Source organism: Zootoca vivipara, chromosome 6 (assembly GCF_963506605.1).
Source record: "Zootoca vivipara chromosome 6, rZooViv1.1, whole genome shotgun sequence".
NCBI classification, from domain to species: Eukaryota; Metazoa; Chordata; class Lepidosauria; order Squamata; family Lacertidae; genus Zootoca; species Zootoca vivipara.
Genome location: NC_083281.1, coordinates 89,979,725 through 89,998,523, shown reverse-complemented (window position 1 = coordinate 89,998,523; position 18,799 = coordinate 89,979,725). Strand labels below are relative to the sequence as shown.

At 42.7% G+C, this 18,799-nt stretch overlaps 1 protein-coding gene across 7 annotated transcripts in view; it reads right to left on the bottom strand.

The window, feature by feature from the left end:
- ATXN2 (ataxin 2) overlaps window positions 1-18,799 on the bottom strand; it is a 58,005-nt gene that overhangs the window by 6,820 nt on the left and 32,386 nt on the right. For 3 of the 7 annotated variants that reach the window (XM_060276342.1, XM_060276346.1, XM_060276348.1), the window contains 11 exons: window positions 16,719-16,928; window positions 15,069-15,251; window positions 13,902-14,099; window positions 12,420-12,530; window positions 11,617-11,690; window positions 10,753-11,057; window positions 6,930-6,993; window positions 6,554-6,706; window positions 4,823-4,889; window positions 3,625-3,809; window positions 2,935-3,067 (listed from right to left, as the gene is read on the bottom strand). In XM_060276342.1, coding sequence (XP_060132325.1) covers window positions 2,935-3,067; window positions 3,625-3,809; window positions 4,823-4,889; window positions 6,554-6,706; window positions 6,930-6,993; window positions 10,753-11,057; window positions 11,617-11,690; window positions 12,420-12,530; window positions 13,902-14,099; window positions 15,069-15,251; window positions 16,719-16,928 — 1,683 coding nt within the window. The remainder of the gene's footprint in view (window positions 1-2,934; window positions 3,068-3,624; window positions 3,810-4,822; window positions 4,890-6,553; window positions 6,707-6,929; window positions 6,994-10,752; window positions 11,058-11,616; window positions 11,691-12,419; window positions 12,531-13,901; window positions 14,100-15,068; window positions 15,252-16,718; window positions 16,929-18,799) is intronic. The other 4 variants (XM_060276345.1, XM_060276347.1, XM_060276344.1 and 1 more) reach the window with 3 other exon arrangements.

Genomic DNA, 18,799 nt, shown 5'->3' with positions numbered 1-18,799 from the left:
ATTCAATCACACAAACAATCTTCAGCTGGTGTTCATCAATTTTAAAATGTCCACTATTTTAAAGTATTTTACATTCCATTAACTAACCACAGCATGAAGAATAAGGATTTAAAGTGCTTTGACTGATTTTCAATGAAGAGAAAAACACGTTACAATCCCAGAAAACTGGATTTCCCCAAGATGCAGAGCCCCAGTTTCCCCAATTATTGCTTAGTTCAGTATACAAATTTGTTTATTTATTTTTTAGCAGAGACAGGAAACTAGATAGCTTAGAGAGACAATGACACAGAAAAATACTGGATCAAGCTGAAGAATAAACATTATCTTGGTTTACCGGACTTTTGAAACAAGCCTTTCCGTCTTAACAGATGTTCAGCAATTAGCAATTGCTGACATATACACACATTTGTACAAAGGTTAATAGACTGAATTCCTATGTAGATATTCGTTCTCTTTGCTAGATGTAGTTTCATGGAGCACTAGAGGTGCTACAAATCAATGCAGCGTTCCAATTACAGTACACAGTTTTGCTATGTCTTTAGATAACTGGCCAAAGGAAACCATATACCTCCACTTAACACTTATTCAGTATTTCACACACATTCTCTCAGTAATCTCTACAACAAACCTGTGAGACAGGAGGGTATTGTCATACCTACGATTCAGACGGAGAGGGGCGCTGAGATTTAAAAGTGAACACCAATACATTTGTGCTAAGGTTTGAACCGATGACTTTTGATGATTATGATTTATTAGATATTTACACTGCCCTTCATCTGAGGATCACAGGGCGGTTTACAATATAACTTCCTTTCTTTGCTACAGGTAGCTAAGTTAGTGCAAGCCAGACAAGAAAGCATTAAGCTATACGCAGATGGACTATCATCTATTATATGGTGGCTGTACCAAATTCAACCAGTCACTAACACTTCGGATGATTTAAGTTTCCAAGGACCACCACCTTATACTGAAAGAAAACTACTGTATCAAGAAATTTCTTAACAAAAACCACTGAACACTCTCTAAGTATTTGGATTCATCCTGTTAAAAGAAGTGGCTGAAATAGCGGTCGTGTTCAGATGATCGTATCTCAGTTTAATAAGCCAAGATGTGAATGAGCCTTCTGCCACCAACCCCAATCATCTGAACCTGGCTTCATTCCAAAGCTGAGTATACTGTAAAGCAGTGTTTCTCAACCAGTGTGCCTCCAGATGTTTTGGGACTACAACTCCCATCATTCCTGACCACTGGTCTTGCTAGCTAGGGATGATGGGAGTTGTAGTCCCAAAACATCTGGAGGCACACTGGTTGAGAAACACTGCTGTAAAGCACTGAGAGATCTTCTGTCAAGTAAGCAGTATAAAAAGCTTGACAAATAAATAAATGAGTTTCCCAGTTTGGATGAAATAGGAAACTACATTTAGCAGAAGACTTCTTGGTATGTTGGCTCATGCAAAAAGGAGAAACCGAGTGGCTGTGTGCTGGGCTCGTTCATCTCTTGGCCAATGGGCTCATGAGTCCATGAAGGCAAAAGGCCCAAACTGGTCAGGTTGCTTCCAGGTCAGCTGCAAGGCCGGTCAACTGGACCTGGGAAAGCTCACTCACAGCATCCAGTGGTCAGCAGGGGCTTCTCTGTGTTAGAATTGATAACATAGCACTTCAAAGCAGCCAGCTGAAACCCCCAAGTTACTCTTGGGTGACAAATCTCAAGACTTGCCTAACACATGAAGGAGAAGAATCTCCCCTTCTGGAGATTTAATAGCTACACAGTGGCTGCCTGGAGTGTTCTACAGAGGCCTTTCCACTTTTATTAACATTTAGGAAGCTGCCTCATACAGAATCTGTTTATCCAGCTTACTATTGTCTACAGAGACTGGTAGATCTTGATGATCTTAGGGTTTCCCCCCCTGCTCTGCCTGCAGATACCAGGAATGGAACCATCCATGTACAAGGCAGATGCTTGGCCACCAAGTCACAGCCCTTTCCTTGAAAAGGAGAACCCGTAAATTCACTGCAAAGCAAGGACAACCTTGGTGTTCCTATGACTAGTTGAGTGACCTAGCTGACTAGACACAGCAGGAGGTTTCTCCTCAGCTTTTCCCTTTCCCACTCCAGACAAAAAAGGGCATGAAGAAGAATTACGCTTTAGTGGCTGCCCCAATAATCTCTGAATCTCAAAATTACCTACTCAGTTACCTACTCAAAGCAGCAAAATGGGCACAATCCCACACTGCAGCAGGGGCATTCTTAACACTCAGCATCACTATGCCATCAGCCCACAATGAAATCATCCTTGGCTTGCAGGAAGCCATCAGTGTGCAAAACCCACACTTGGTGATACCCCCAAGCCAGAAGGGGCAACCATATTGGGGAGGCAAAAGACAGGCACCTCTCAATTCATGCCGAGGAATCAACCGAACACTGCAGGCACATAACCCAAACACTGCCCCGGAACAGGAAATCCGCACCCAAAACAGTGCCTGTGTGAATGGAGGTCATGCCTCGAATCCTTGGCACAAATTCTGAGTGCCAACTGAGAGTAGAGTTAGGTGCTAAGAATCCCCAGTGGCTCATGTCTGCGGAATAGTAGTACATTTGAATGGACACAGCAGCACTACAAATATTCGCTCTGCGGCGCTTAATGATGTGCACTAGCTCAGTCACACATGCAAGTGGAGACATACATAAGTGAATCAGCCCCCAGCATATGGAGAAATTGTGATATGCTGTTTTATAAGAGGTATCTGGGGACAGAAAAGTCAGCTGTTCATGTTTTACAATTGCATTTCATTCTCCCAATCTCTCTTTACTATACCGGTATCCAAACGGGTTTCAGTGAATTTCAAAACAGAGAGCTTTCCAGTTTCCTCGGCAAGCCCCTAAAAAGGAGAGCCTTCAAAGTTTCAAAAGAGAGCTCATTAAAAAGTGTCCTACCATACATCGTGTGGGTCTGCTCGTGCGCACCGTACTGCGTAGCAGTGGAAGAAACTAAGCCGGGTTGCGGGTGTGCCGGTGGTGCCATCATCCGGGCATTGCCCTGTATTACAGGGTTATAGACGTGGGGGTGCTGCATTAAGCATGAGAAAGAGAACGAGAAAGGAGTAAGTCCCTACAGGTACTACTATCACAGGTACAAAATGCCTTTCTTCAAGTTAGTCAGAGATGCCCAGTTATACTAGCAGACTTGGCTGGATTTGAAGACAGACTCAGGATCCACCATGGTTCTCCTCTGCGGCGGTTTTTCCAGCCCATCCTATTATGGCACACCGGCCTCTTAACATTATAGCACGAAGGCGAAATTATGCCATTAGATAACCTAAAGCTTTCACATGCCAACAGATCTAGGTAAGACTGCAGTAAACATCCAGGTCTCTGAATCTGTTCAATCACTCAGCTGCCAATCCTGTCTGCATGGAAGGTGGCCTGCACACCTCCCCCCCCCCAAACACGCACACACACAGGGCATCCTGTGACAATGGCCCTGGACGTATCACCATAGGCAGTACGTAGCTCTTTTTGAAGTGTTATGCGAGCACTGCATCGCCACTTACGTATGTGCAGCATCGCAAAAAACACATTCTAATTCCACTGTTCAAGCTGCAAAGAGCTCAGCTCAAGGCATACCTGAGACTGGTAATGCGGCACATGTTGAACGAGAGGTTGGTTGGAGAACTGCTGGGGGCTGTAGGTGACGTACTGCGTTGAATAAGCAGGTGGTGTAGCAACAATAGGAGCCCCGGCAGCAGAGGCAGGGTGCATCATGGTGTTTTGATGGTGCTGGTCTTGCCGCTGCTGGGGCATATTTGATACTGCAAAAGAAGGGGAAAGGGCACATTAAGAAAGCACCTCCGCCCTAAAAATAAACCTATGCCAATATTTCTACGTACAGCTAGGTACAATGGCAACCCACAAGGAAGCCAAACACAGGTGAGGAGTCAGCTGCTGGTAGGGTTCAAGAATCTCAACCTGTGAGCAGGCTTTAAGGTGACAGGAGAGAGAGGTCAGCTCAGAGTAGGCAGGGCTATCATTCAGGCAGAAAGAAGGCATCACAGAAAGACTATCCAGCATTAGCCGATATAAACTGGAACACTGCTCTGGTGCAACAAAAAGTATTTTACTTTTAAAAGATTTTACTTCCTGCCTTTGGAGAGATGGGCAGACACAACTCATACAAGGTTCACATTCCTCCCATACAGAAGAATGGCATAATATTTTTTCCCCCTGCAATTACATTTTTTTTCTCCCTAAGACCAACAGAGCCCATAACAACAGTAAAATCCTGTTAAAACACAGGGAGGAGCTTTCAGAATCAGTAGCTTTGTTCCCAACTGGATGCATAAAAGCTTCCTTCAGCTGAAAAGCCGAACAGAAGAAAAAAGCCTCTGGCACGGCAAGTCAATATGTTACTTCTGCTCATCATAAGGTACCTAGAACAGGAGCTCTTTCAGTACCTTCGTATGCATGTTACTGAGGGGTAAGTTGTGCACTGTGTTCAGCAGGGTGTACTTCTAGGAAAGTGTGCATAGGATCTTTCAGCCTTCAGTATGCTTAAAAGCATCCATTCAAGTATTTAGAACTGGGGACAAGACACTAGCCCCTATGCTGCTATAAACTTTGCCTGCTCAGTGCTGCAAAATCCAAGAAACAAGAGGACACATGAGCAGGAGGCGGAGGAGGAAGAAGAAGCGGCAGCGGCTTGGTAAGGGAGTTGCACATAAAGGCGGGTTAAGCAAAGTAAGTGTAACAGAACAATGAGCAAGGCATGTTAGTTATTCTACATGCAAGCTACGTACAAGAGCATGCAATACTGTATTATTCTCACCTTTACCTGCTCTATAGGTCTTGGCCTGGTTGACTGGCATAGGCGTCATGGGAATGGGGTACAAAGGCTGAAAAATAACATGGCTGACAATTAGAGGAAGACACATGCACACACCCCACATCATATGTATTTCTCCTCTCTGGATGCGAGTCTACTTATTGTCTTGTGCTGAACCTCACCACCCAACCCAAGAGGTGCCCACAAAGGATTCCTTGCAATGCTCAGAGGATCCTGGGGTGGAACTCTCCAAAGGTTAGTGTTAGGAACCAACCATGGTCAACCAACACCTCTTGACTGTCACCGTTCCTTATATAGCCCAAACAGCATCACCGGCAGACAAGAGGAAGGTATTGGGGAAACCCAAAAGTTAGCACACACACAAAAAAGCTAAGTGGAAGTGCTGTTGGGGGCAGGGAAGAGGGGGAACCACCTGAGTGGGAGGACTGAACTTATATTGAACAGGAGCACATCACATTTGCCTTGAATGCTAATATAGCTTCCCTCAGGCTTGATTTAGATGGTTTGTAGTCAAGAGTTTAAGCTACATGCTCCAGTGTTAACCGGAAAGTAAGGTGTAACAAAACCTTGAATTGTTCCATTACAGTGTGAGAGAGACAGGAGGAGGGAAAGCACAAGCACCAAACCAGGACTTTGCTTGAAGGAACGTTAACAGTGCCACAATGTGCAAGCTTGGTTGAAGTCAAGAGGCAGGTGAAAATAGTTTGAGTGGGAGGGAGCGGGATCAAAATACTTGTTAGAAACGTGACTAAAAATAAATGCCTTACTTTAAAGTGATCCCCATATACCAACCACTGAAGACAAATTGGCACCACTAGGAGATAATTTTGGAATGCTGTGGCAGCCAGAAAGAGCACAATACATTCTACTGGGGTGAACTAAAAGTTATTTGAACTCTGGTCTCTTATTAGTAAAGTCAGAAACACACTGTTTAATCAATTAGGCTATTAGAAGATTTCATCATCATTGCAGGCCATGGACAAAATCAAGTATCAGATAAAACTGGACCCAAAGTAAAAATAAGTAAACAAACCAAGGTATGTACAGGGAATCAATATGCTTAAAATGCACATCTTATCATGTACACTCATCGTTTCTGACATGTGTTGTAATAATTTTCTTGTGGCCACAGCAAATACTCTTCTCTCAGTTGTACAGAAGGGTAAGAACAGTTGGGTAACTAAATAGTATACTCTTGGGAGAGTATACATTTCACAAATAGAGTACGCAAGGACAAATGCTCTCAGTCACATGAGCTCTGCAAATACAAAGTTACTGATCCGATGGGATCTTCTTTCAAGACATTGAGTAGGCCTCTGCATGCATTTCAAGGCAGCCTTCAAGCTAGTAGCGGTACTCAATATTTTTAAGTGCCAAGAAAGGGTACTTATGTGGTGCTGAAAACAAAGTGGCCCAGCCTCTTTTCAGAAGGCGGAAATGCACATCACTTTGGCAAACAAAGGCGTCCAAGTCCAAATTTGAACAGGTAACATTAACTGGGGGGGGGTGCGTTTGTATGGGAGAGGGGCTTCTTAATCTTTTCCTTACTCACCAATCCCCCCACACACACCACCTCCCATATGTAAACACAAAGGACTCTCACATGCTTCATGCCCCTGTTCTGCCTTTCACCCTCCAAAGCAGTGACAAGCTGTTATCCACACTCAATGCAGCAAGTATAAGGTTGTCAAATTAAAGCCTTTGCTGCTTTACCTGAACACCTGGACTCACGGGAACAGGGTACATCATATTTGGTGCGAAACAAACCGACTGGGTGTACACCGGAGTGGGCTGCTGATGGCCCACCATGGAAGGGCTGGGCTGGGCCTGCGGACGGGGTGACGTTGGTGTGGTGGAAGGCTTGGGCTGCCAAAAACATGAAGGAAAAATGGAATAGCTGATCTGTAAGTAGGCACTGAACAGTTTGATCAAGCATGCATCAACATGCCCTGTGGACTTTTCCCAGCGAGCTCTCATTACGGCTGGTTAAAGCAGGAAAACAAACTATGCAGCGACTGCTTCTAATGGGTGGCATGATGCAGCTTCAGATAAGCAGAGAATGAGGACAGCGATGCCTCTTAAGACTCACCTGAGCAAATGATCGAGGGTTGAACTCCTTTGCGTTAGGGTTCAGTGTTGATTTTCTAACTTGCCTATGGAAGGGTGGGGGAAAACACAAGAAAGATGCGTGTCAGATTGAACTTCCCACCATGATAGTTCATTTCTCTCAGATAAGAGCTGAATATCCAGGGATGGTTGACTCCTCACATCTACTAGCGGAGGAAGACTTGTAGAGGCTTCAAACCTGCGCCATGTGCATTGGGCGTGAGTGGCAGGGAGTTGTCCTCTCTGTGCGTAGGAAGTTCTATTGCTGAGGATGCACAACGCAACTAAAAATCTATCAAAATGTAACACGTTCTATTGAAGGGGGAGCTGCCACCAAAGAGGAAAGTAAGGACAGGAAAAATATGTTCATTGCAAGGTTTTAACTAGAAAACACTCCAGCACCGTGCTATTTCCTTGACCTTAGGCTATTCCTTTTTTCTGAGACTGAAGGGCTGCAGCACGGCAGGCTAACCTTTGGCCCTCTAGATGTCACTGGACTATTAACCCCCAACTATCACCCATGCTAGCTGGGGGTGATGGGAGGTGGAGGCAACAACATCTGGAAGGCAATGTGTTAGCCATCCCCGAACTAGACCACTGGGGGAGGGGCGGCTGCAGATCAACAGCGCAGTAAGAACTCGTAGCATGATGCCTTGACTTCCCCCACACATACTTGGGGGCCTGCAACCACAGCTTATCAGCAGTCAGTGTTAGAGATGGGCTGCTTGCAGCTCCTTGCAGGCTCAAGGTCTTCTACTAGAACAGACAGATTGCAGCCAGAACAGAACCACTGAGGGGGCACAAGGTCTCCTTGCAGCAATCAAAACTGGAAGGTCTGCTTGTGGCTTCTAACAGAGGCCATAGATAAGCAGCTGCGAAGACATCCTCCTGCCAGCAGCAGCTCTAGGAGCAGCTGTTGCTAGTTAAAAAATTCACCTACCCTCATTGAGAAGGCCCAGCAGCCTGTTGTAGTGTGAGAGAAGGCCCAGCTGCCAGCCAGAGAGCTCTGCTCACAAGAGCTGCAGCTTTTGCTGCATGAAGATATTAGAGACTCTAGGTCAAAAATGATATTTTTGGGGGGGGGGCAAAATCCCTAACCACCTTTGGCTCAGATGGGGCCAAATACTATTTGGCTGCTCCCATCCCAGAATTCAGTCTCTCCCTCTCTCTCACACACACAAACACACCTCTTACGGGACCTGAATTTGCTAATATTCCTCTTCTCTCCATGTTCCCTTTTGGATCATTAAAATTTGAAGTTTTTCTTTACAATCAAGTGGCATGTGACTCTTATGAAATAAAGTTAATAGATAAAATAAATAGCCTGCAAACCAAAGGTTGCTAACCTGTGGTCATCCAGATATTGTTACTACAATTCCCATCACCCCTGACCATTAGCTATGCTGGCTGGGAGCCCAGCAAAATCTGCATTGTCCCAGGTTAGCGGCTGTCTTAAACTGTGAGAAACCTTGAGCGTATCGGCAGAAAGGCAATATACAAATTTAGTAAATAAATTAAGAAGCAACAACTTCTGGAGGAAGATAAAATTAAAGTAAATAGGGATTTTAATAATCATGTGATAAAGAAATTACTATTAAAAATATGGGAGAAGCATAATAGATTATTGGAGCCAAAAACACCCAGGGGGCTGTCACCTGTAGAAATATTAACAGTGAAAAAGAGAAATTCGGATGGAATGTGGGGGAAATATAAAGACCTAATAGAAGAAAAGGAAGGGAAGCTGAAAATTAAGGAATATGAAGAAATAAAACATCTATTGACGGGCTGGATTCAGTACCATCAAATAAACAGTAAATTCCATCAAGATAAATTGAAAAAAGGATTAATGGATAAGCCCTCATTATTAGAAGAACACCTGCTCCAAAATAATAATAAAATCATTTCTAAAATGTATAATGTTCTATTAGAATGGGAGGTAAAAGATGAACTAACCAAAGATACAATGATTAAATGGGCATCTGATTTAGGGAAAGCGATCCAAATAGAGCAGTGGGAAAGATTATGGGGAAATTCATGGAAATTTACGGCCTCTGAAGGAATAAAGGAAAACATGATCAAAATGTTTTACAGGTGGTATTTGACACCGGTTAAGATCCATAAAATGTACAAGACCAAAGATAATCTATGCTGGAGGTGTCAAAAAGAAACAGGAACCTTTATACATATGTGGTGGCATTGTGATAAGATCAAACCCTATTGGAACCAAATTCTTGAAGAAATTTTTAAAAAATATTGAAATATAATGTAAAGAAAAATCATGAATTTTTTTTATTGGGAATGTTAGATAAAGGAATCAAAAAAACAAGATGAAAAAATATTTTTATACGCAACTGCAGCCGCAAGAATTTTGGTAGCTACATACTGGAAAAGACAGGATGTACCAAAAATTAGTGAATGGAAAGAGAAATTATTCGGATATATAGATCTAGCGAAATTAACTAATTCAATCAGAGACTGCAGTAAGCAGAAATTTGAACAAAATTGGGGGAAATTTGGGAATTATATGAGGCAACAATGCCCTGCATTAAAATCCTGGATCTATTTTTAAAGTTTTGTACTGTAAGAGAAGACTATAATGATAAGAAAAACTATCAGGGAAACTTACCAGGTTGAGGGAAGCAGTAATTAGTTAAAATCAATAGGACCAAGATGAGGACAAGAGAAAGTTTATGGAAGGAGGGGATAAGGCTAATTGTATGTTTAATGTATATACGAGCGGGTTTTTTTTACTTTATTTGATTTAATTATGAACAAAGGGATTATTGGTGTATTGGATATTATTTGGTTTTTAGTATTATTTGAAAGTAAGGAGTAACAATGATTTTTATGATTTTCATGATTTGTTTATGTTTATGTTCATGATATGTTTTTGTTTGTTTATGTTTGCTTAATTTTTACGTTTTCATTTATGTTATATTTTGTTTTGATTTGAATTCTAATAAAGCTTATTTTAAAACATTTTTTTAAAAAGAAGCAACAACTAGCAACAACTACTAAGGGAGAAGAGGAAAGAGTATCTTTTAAAAAATAATAATTCACGTCTTCTAAACTCCGTAAGAGATTCTGGATTCTGTCAGCCATGCTCCCTCTGTGGAGGTCGGCTAAAAACTGAGATGGCAACTACCCCGCCTGGTGGAAGTGTGAAGCCTCTAAAGATTCTGCCTCCGTTGGTGGAGTGGAGGAAAACTGCCCATCACTTGATGCCTCATTTCTATTTCAAAATGCAACACAAGCCTTCCAACAAAAGCATGAAATTCTGGATGAATTTCACAGAGTAGGAGGAGAAAGACTGGCAAGTGAACAGGGACACAAAATAGTATTCTCTCTCCAATCACTGATCTTTTTCTCCACGTGCTGCATTTCCGCTGTATAATACAACCCCTAAGAGTCATGTGCATATTTTCCAATTTGACATCAGAAGCTGAACAGAAGAGCACAAGAACATTCAGAAGAGCCCTGTAGCAGGATCAGGCCAAAAGCCCATCTAGTCCAATATCCTGTCTGCACAGTGGTGAACCAGATGCCGATTGTGGGAAACCCACAAGCAAGACTAGGGAGCAACAGCACTCCACCCACCTGTGATTCCCTGAAATTGGCATTCTAAGCACTCAGCATTATAAGCACTGCCTCTAGCAGTGGAGGTAGAAAACTTTATACAAATATGTTAAATGCAAATAAGAAGCAGAGAAGAAAAGGCTGTGCATGGTCGAGTCATCTCAACAACTGGGCCCTCCACAAACGCAGTGCCAAATCTGTGCAGGAGCTGTGCAGCCAGAATTACTCACTCGGTGGTGTCCCTTTTCTCTTCTTTCTCCTCTTTCTCCTGCTTCGCTCCAGGGCCAGAGGTCTGCACTCCTTGCGAGGTCACCTCAGGCCCTCGCTTTTGCTCCAGGCTGCCACCAGGTGGTGAAATACTGGGGCTATTTGATTTGCTACTGCCACTGGTTGAGGTGGCATTGCTGCCAGTTTCAGTTACAGAGTCCTTGCAGCTGGCGTCACCCTTCTCCTTAGGAACCTCTCTGGATTTTTCACCATCTCTGTTTTTGGTTAGCAGCTGTTCCACTGTTTCTGGGGCGGAACTGGGTTGTAACTGGAGGGTGCAGGGGTGGTGGTGGAAGGAAACAGGAAAATTATACTTTTAGCAGATACTTCCTGACCGAGGGTATTTGGAGAGAAGGCACAGTCTACATTGATTTTAGTTTTGCACATTCTTTCTTGTACAGAAAACCCAGGAATATACTGGGTGCTAATATCAGTAGAGGGAGCCCCCTTGCTTCTTACACCATACTCAGAAGCTCAGGGGGTGGCAGCCCAGGAGAAGTAAGCCCTTAAGTTGTGGAACTCCCTCCCCAAAGTAAAACATTTCAAGAAGTGTATGTATATGGATGAGGGGGTGGCAAGGCACACTTATGCTGGTTGCTCTAGGATGTGTCTATTTGCAGCCATTTGAATGTCCTGTTGTGACCTTCACTGCCCTAGGCAATGTACTTTTAGTTGAGGGAGAGAATAGACAAGGATTTATGTGTTATGTGTTTTAATCTGCTTAAAAATGCTTATTCCTGAAGCCACCATTCGTACCTGTGTGTAGTTTGATCTGGTACTGCCTTGTGTATTCAGTGACAGCTGTCATTAATAGAAAAAGCACTTACCCTAAAATCATTCTTGAACTTCTTTAAATCATCAATCTGTTTTCTATGTTCTAGGACAGCTGGAGACACACCTGTTAAGAGAATATACATATATACAGTGGTACCTTGGTTTGCAACCATTTTGGATTATAGCCGTTTTGGATTACAACCATGTCAAACCCAGAAAGTGTGTGTCCCTTTTTTTGGATTACAACCCATTTTTTTGGATTACAACCCTTTTTCCTTTTTTTCTTTTTTTGAGGCCCCACTGGCGAAAGTGCGTCTTGGGTTACAACCTGTTTTGGTTTACAACCGGACTTCCGGAACGGATTATGATTGTAAACCAAGGTACCATTGTACTGATAACAGATGACATGGATCTAGCATATATTTGGGCCAACTGAAACTATCTAAAGGAAGCCCCAATACAGTGATCCAAATCTGAAATGCTGTCTCAGCTCAGGGGGAAAAAAAAGAAAAAATAAAACCCCCCAAAGAGTTCAGTGGAAATTGCAATCCAGTTACAACCCAAATGGTTGTGGGGTGGGAATCATGAAGCTGGAGCAGCAGAGAAACTGGAGTGATCTGTAAACTAAGAACTACTTTTTCCATTGTGTGCAGAGATATGTTTGAGGACTGCATGCCATGTTGTCCTTCCTAAATCTCTACAACAATCCAAACTACAATGTAACTAAGCCTGCAATACAGGAGTAACCAACAAGGTGGCTCCGGATGTAGTTGGCTCCAACTCCCATTATTCCCTAACTACTGTCTTTATTGGTTGCAACTAATGGGAGTTGAACACAACTTCAGAAAATGCCTACCTTTGTTTTCAGGTTTGCTAAAGCTGGGAGACATTTCACTTGGCTTCAGGGGTTCCTTGGTGCTAGCAGGAGAAGAACTCTGCCTCTGGTCCTGAAGCCTTGAATCTTTAGCTAGGAAGGAAAATCAGTCCTGTTTGAGATACACAGCGCTCTTAATACCTCTAGATAGCAATGGGTGGGGAAGGAAAGGAAAGAGGGACAAGTTGTTGAAGATGCAGCCAGGAAGCTCACAAAGCTCAGCACCAAAACAATTTGTCCCATACAAGGTATTATCCTGATTGTGTCTCCGTTTATTAGGGAAACCAACATAATCTTGGCTGTGAGTCCTGGAAGACCTACTTATTCCCTTGCTGGCCTCTCTCTATCCAGCCTGGGAGAACAGGGCCCTGATTGACAACAGCCACAAAAGCTGAGGTTGCTGGAAAAACTCTTGTACTGGGTATTGTTGCTGTTATTAATACTATTTCTTATATCTTAATTTTTAATTATTATTATTTATGTGGAAATTATTCAATTTGGTTGTGTACTTTCTGCTGTGTTTTATTTATTGTTTATGACTACTTTTGCTATGTTTGTAATTATGTAGATCTTTTCATGTTGTAAGCCATCCTGATTTTGGAAAGGTGGCATACAAATAAAATGATGATGATGAAGAAGATGACTAAGGAGAGACTTTTCATTCTAGATTTTTTTGTTAATGAATCTTTTTAATATTTTAATTCTATTAGTGTTTAATTACATTTTAATTATTGTCTTTCTATGGTTTTTAGTTTTTTTCTATTTTGCCAGCCACTTAAAACACAGAAGCAATTTTTAGATCATCATTTTAGTCTTGAGTCCTGGGCTGGGGAAAAGGTGGGTTAGAAACAACAATAAGAACAATAACAGCTCTGCAAATCAAATTAAATGTATTTCTTCCAAAATAATAATACATAGAAGGGCAATATTACTTTTTAAATATTACTGTTTTACTGTATTAAAACCCCAATCCAGCATTTCCCAACCTGGTGCCCTTCAGTTGTTGTGGACTTCAACTCCCATAAGTCCCAGATGGCATAGAGAAGACATACTAGATGGGATTTGTGGAAGTTTAATTCTAGAACAGTTGAAGGGCACCAGGCTGGGGAAGGCTGCCCTAATCAGCTGAGTTGAAAGAAAGTCAGCAGGACATCTTAGGAAAAACAGAGGTTAACAAAGGTTAGAAAAACCTTCTAACCTTTTCCTAAGCATTAGTGTAATTTTCAACTGCCATGCAGAAAATTGTGTAGTTGCCTGGAGCTGCCTGTTTTCTCCCTCTGTGTAAAGATTCCCACACAGAGAGAAAATCGACTGCATATGATCAGCAAACCTAATGCATATAAATAAACGTGTGAGAGAACTGCTCTCCAGCCACTTAAAACACAGAAGCAATTTTTAGATCATCATATGTCTTTGCATTTCTACTCAGGCTCAGAACAAGGCAAGATAAAGAGGGCTTCTTACCTTCAGCTGATGGTGTACCTGCTCTAATGGATGCAGGGCTGGCTGGGGTAGGAGATGCAGCTAGAACAGGTGCAGCTACAGGCTCTGCTGGAGTAGAGCCAGCTTGAGGAGAAGACAGAGCTGGCCCAGAAGGCACACTGCCAACACTGCTCTGCCTTGGAGACCGGGGTCTGTGCGCTTTAGGGGACAACCTAGGGGCTAGAAACAGAATAAAAGAGACCCTGTTGAAACACTCCACAGCTATTTTGCACTAAAAGGAGTGAAACCTAATGCCAGGCTTAACACTGACCTGATACAATTGTCGCCAAAACCCATTTTCCCTTCCTAGGAAAGTCCCCAGATTTCTGTGATGTTGCTTCTCTCCCCCAAGCAATAAGTGCTTCTTTTAAACAATTCTTGTAGAATACAGTACTAAGAATCCTTCTACTGTGAAACAATGCTTGATAATTGATTGCATTGAAGCAAAGGTTTGTCAAGGGAGACTTTAAGCAGAGTCAGGTCACTTCCTATTACCAGCCCTCATTAACATGGAAAAGAATCTGAGACCCAGCTTCCATCTCCTAATGACCCAGTCCGCTCTTCAAACAGAAATTCATGATAAGAACCAATTTCTGTTTGTAGTCCCAGAAATCGATCTGCGGCACAATCCTAAACTCGCTGCCCTGTGAAAGTCCACCTAGTTTCTCGCTGTGGCTTTTAGTGTCTTCCAAGTCACCCTCAAAACAGGACAGAAAGAAGGAAAGTGGGCAACCAGGAATGGGGTTTAGGTCTAAGAATACTGAGGCTCACAGGAGCACAAGGAAAACCACCTAATCATCACTCCAGAGGATGATGAGCACACAGAAGAGACTGGAGGGAAAAGAAGGCTGAGAACTCCAATCAACTGACCTGCAAGCCTGTCTCTGAAATGGAATGTAATCAACTGATAAAAACAGTCTATCAAAGTGGAAGGGAGAAACAGCACATCTGCTGCATTCCATGACAATCCAGTTTTACCACCCTCAGTTGTAACATTTGGTTTCTAGCCAGGCAAAATAAAGAACCAGGATTAGCCAACCACCATCATCAGGCCTGTTGGGTCCTCAAATGTTTGGCTTAAGAAACAGGATTCTTTTAACTGTGAAATCCCCAAACAGGACTTTCTGTAGGAAGCTGAGCTTGACTTACCACCACTGACCACCGATGACCATGTCCCACCTGAAGGGCTGCCTCGGGCCGATGAAGGTGTGGTGGCTTCTCCTGGCACGGGGTGAGAGACAAATTCTAAGCCACTTGAAATTGTTCCTCTCCCAGTAGAGACTCTGTGGCCTCGAGGGTGCCGCTGTGCCTTTGGAGACATCCGCGGAGGGCCTGAAGAAAGCAACACATGCAGAGACACCCTAAACTATGAACACAACATGAAATCTCCATGCTTCCCCCCCAAAAAAATTCTATTAATTTTTGCTACATAAGGGATGGGGAACCTTAGACCCTACAGATTCCATCATCCCTAACCATGCTGGCTGGGGCTGATGGAGGCTGTAGTCCAAAACATCTGGAGGCACAAAGTTTCCACATCCTTGGGCTGCCATCATCATACACGAGAGAGATCCATCATACTTGAGAGAATTCAGGTGGATTTCACCAGTTAACCCTTGCTAACAAAACCCAAACCTGACCGCTTTGAATGCTCTAGCCCTCCTGGCAGCAGATAACTTAGAAAATTTAACAGCAAAATAAGCAGCCCACATTTAATAGTTTTTCAGCTCTCATTATTTTTATATCCCTTTCATATCACAGAGACATTTCAAAGAATTGCCTCAGAGAAACAAGTCAACATGCCCTCAGAAAATGGTTCAGCATCTTCAAAATTCCTAGATAAAGTATATGAGTTGAATGCAATTAAAGTATGGAAATTAGCTGCAGCTGAGAATAGGTTCAATCTATGATTCCTTATTGCAGAACAAGTCTCATCCTCTCAAGACAGAATTAAAATTATTCAATTCCACTGAACAGTTTCAGGAAAGTCAAGAAGAACTCAAACTGAATTTAAATACACAATTAATTTCCATCCACTTCTAACCAGTCTCCCTCACTGCAATTGCCAGTAAGGATTCTGCAGTGGACACAATGTGAATCAGGCATTTTAATAGATTTATGTCATAAAGCATCATTCTGAGCAAAACCCTCCATCACCAGCCACTTCAGGAAATATGTAGATGCAGCTCTCTCAACTCCTTAACTAGGGTTATGGGATCAGGAATGGGCCTCAGGTTCATATACCTGTCCCTCCACCTGATCTTCCCATCTAGCACAGCAATTTCCCGGAATGGCCTTAATAAAGGCTGAAGGTGACATTCATCTTAACCATGGCTAATGCTAACCAGTTTGTTTTTAACTAGGCATCTGAATCCAAACAAAACATAGTTAGCACTGAACACAGTTAAAGGCAATGGAGATATAACCTTTAACCATGGTTACGGCCAGTGACCGGTAGTGGCGACGGTGTGATCCTGCAACCATGGCAAAGTGACTGCAGATGATACATCCACATGTACTCTGCAATGCACTAAAGTAGCACTAGGAAGCTGAATTTCTGAGTTTCAGGAAAGGGCCATCACTTTAATGGTTTGGTTTTCTGTAAAATTCCCTTTTTTGAAACAAAAACAAAGGTTAACAGAAACAAAACAAAAATAATAACTTTAATTTTTTTGAAGTGCATAAATAAAAGGTTTAGTAATGAAGAGAACAATTCTTTTAACTGTAACTCACAAGAGGAAGGGAGGAACACAAAGACAAACGAAAATTCATGAACAAACAAAACTGTGGTCTTTGTACCTTCTGAAGACATGCGTTTAGGCATAGTAGAGGCAGGAGCTGGAGAGCCATGAGCAGAGGGGTGAGACGGGGGCCTGGACGGCCGCGAAGGGGGCCTGGAGGGCGGCCTTGTAGGGGTGGCTGCCCGAGGTGGAAGAGAGTTGGGACCTGACTGGTAGCGAGAAGGTGGGCGAGAGGAAGGAGATGGGCAAGGCGATGGCCAGGGAACACCTGACAGAACAAATGATATGAAGGAAAGTATAAAAACTAAAGAAAATAAAATTATGGGGTGGGGGAAACAGAGGGAGGGGAAAGTAAAAATGACAAAAATGATTTCTCATACCTTTTCTTTTAACCCATTGGGGATTTCTACAGGTTCGTACAAAATAAAAATAATAAGAAATCTGCAGTTATTCCACCCTCAATCTAGGACAGATCCGTTTGCAATCACCAACCTGAGTTTCCCCCCAATGGGTTAAATTCAGGATCTATGAACACTACCGTGGAAAAGACAATGGCGTGTAAATCAGTTAAGACTATTTGCATACAATGGACCACACTTATGTGGCTTGTGCTTAATCATGGATAGCTGTGCATGGTTCCATGAGCGGTGAGGAAAACCAAAATGTGCAGCTAATCCCCCATGTATCCAAAAAACAACAACATGCCTGCATCAACTTGCCCAGGGTAAAATGAGTGCACTGAATGCATCACTTGGCACAGCAGCTTTTCAGAAATGGAGCTACAAGAGGCTTCCAGGGAATTTCATTAAGCGGGTAAAGCACACTGACCGCTGGATGTACCACTTTCAAACGCTAAGACATGTGAAAACTATAGAAATCGCGTTACAAAGAGAGCTGTGTTTAGCTGCTGACATTTACTTCTATTGTGCCCTTTCAATAATGAAGTCATTCAGAATTTTTGTGAAAGAGGAAATTGGGCTACAAGTCTCCACATAGATCTCTGCCCCTGGACTACAGCAGGAGGTTCCTCTAGAGGGCATTGTTTCCAAATTCAAACCTGCTGCACTCCAAAACACAAGGCCTTTGATGATCTTCCGTGGAATATATAGGAAGCAACAGAAAGACCCATGTCCAAGGCGTGGACTTATTTGCTCATCTGAACAGCGGCCCTTCATGGGACCCCCAATGTAAAAAGAGAGGAGGAGCAGCAGCAGGAGGAGTGGTGCTTGGTGGGCTTCAGCCTCATTTTATCTTGCAGGTACCACACAACTATCCTTTTTTTTTTTAGCAGCTGCAGTTCAAAGTCTTGTTAATGCCACTTACCTGAAATCAATGTACAGTCCAGGCCTTTTCTTCCCCCAACCCCCACACTTAAGAAAAATGTGCTGTATTTCTTTAGCGAAATATATACCTTGCCACAACATGGTGCCAAAGACCCCTAGGGCAGCTTACAACACAAAAAATGAATTACAGTTTTGTTTTTAACTGGACTATGTATTTTGATTATTTTACGCCCATTTTGGAAGTTTAATTTTAAGAACACAAAAAGCTATTATTGATGTATGCATAAAGTAACTGGTTGCTGGCATTGCCAAGGTTATTGCAAGCAGCATCTGGTAGCAGGTGTGCTTGGTGTGAAGTGTTGTGCGACAAGCACTCAGAGTGCAATGAGGTGGAGTGTTTGGGGGGGAAGGCTTGGTTAATTTCATTGTACACAGGTTGTATATTGACAATAAAGGTATTATTATTATTATTATTATTATTATTATTATTATTATTAGGAGCCAAACCAGAGAGAAGACTGCTGGATTGCCTTTCTTCCCATCCACCAGATCCATCTCCATTTCAATACTTAGCAAGGACTAAACAGAAGCATTTGTTGGCTAGTTCAGCTGATGCAGACCTACTGACCACACTGAAACTACAGCAATAAAGGGAGTCAGAGAACTGCCCTTTCTAATGCAACAGGGACTCGCTTGATGTTTTCAAAATGGAATTCACTATATATCCATGGACACAGCTTTAGTTTCTTTCTGTTTTAGTGGTGGGATGCAACAGAAGACATTATTTCAAAGGGCTACTACCCCAGGGATCCAGCGATGGCGAGCTCTCTCTACAAAGGCTTTCTTATTTCAGTCA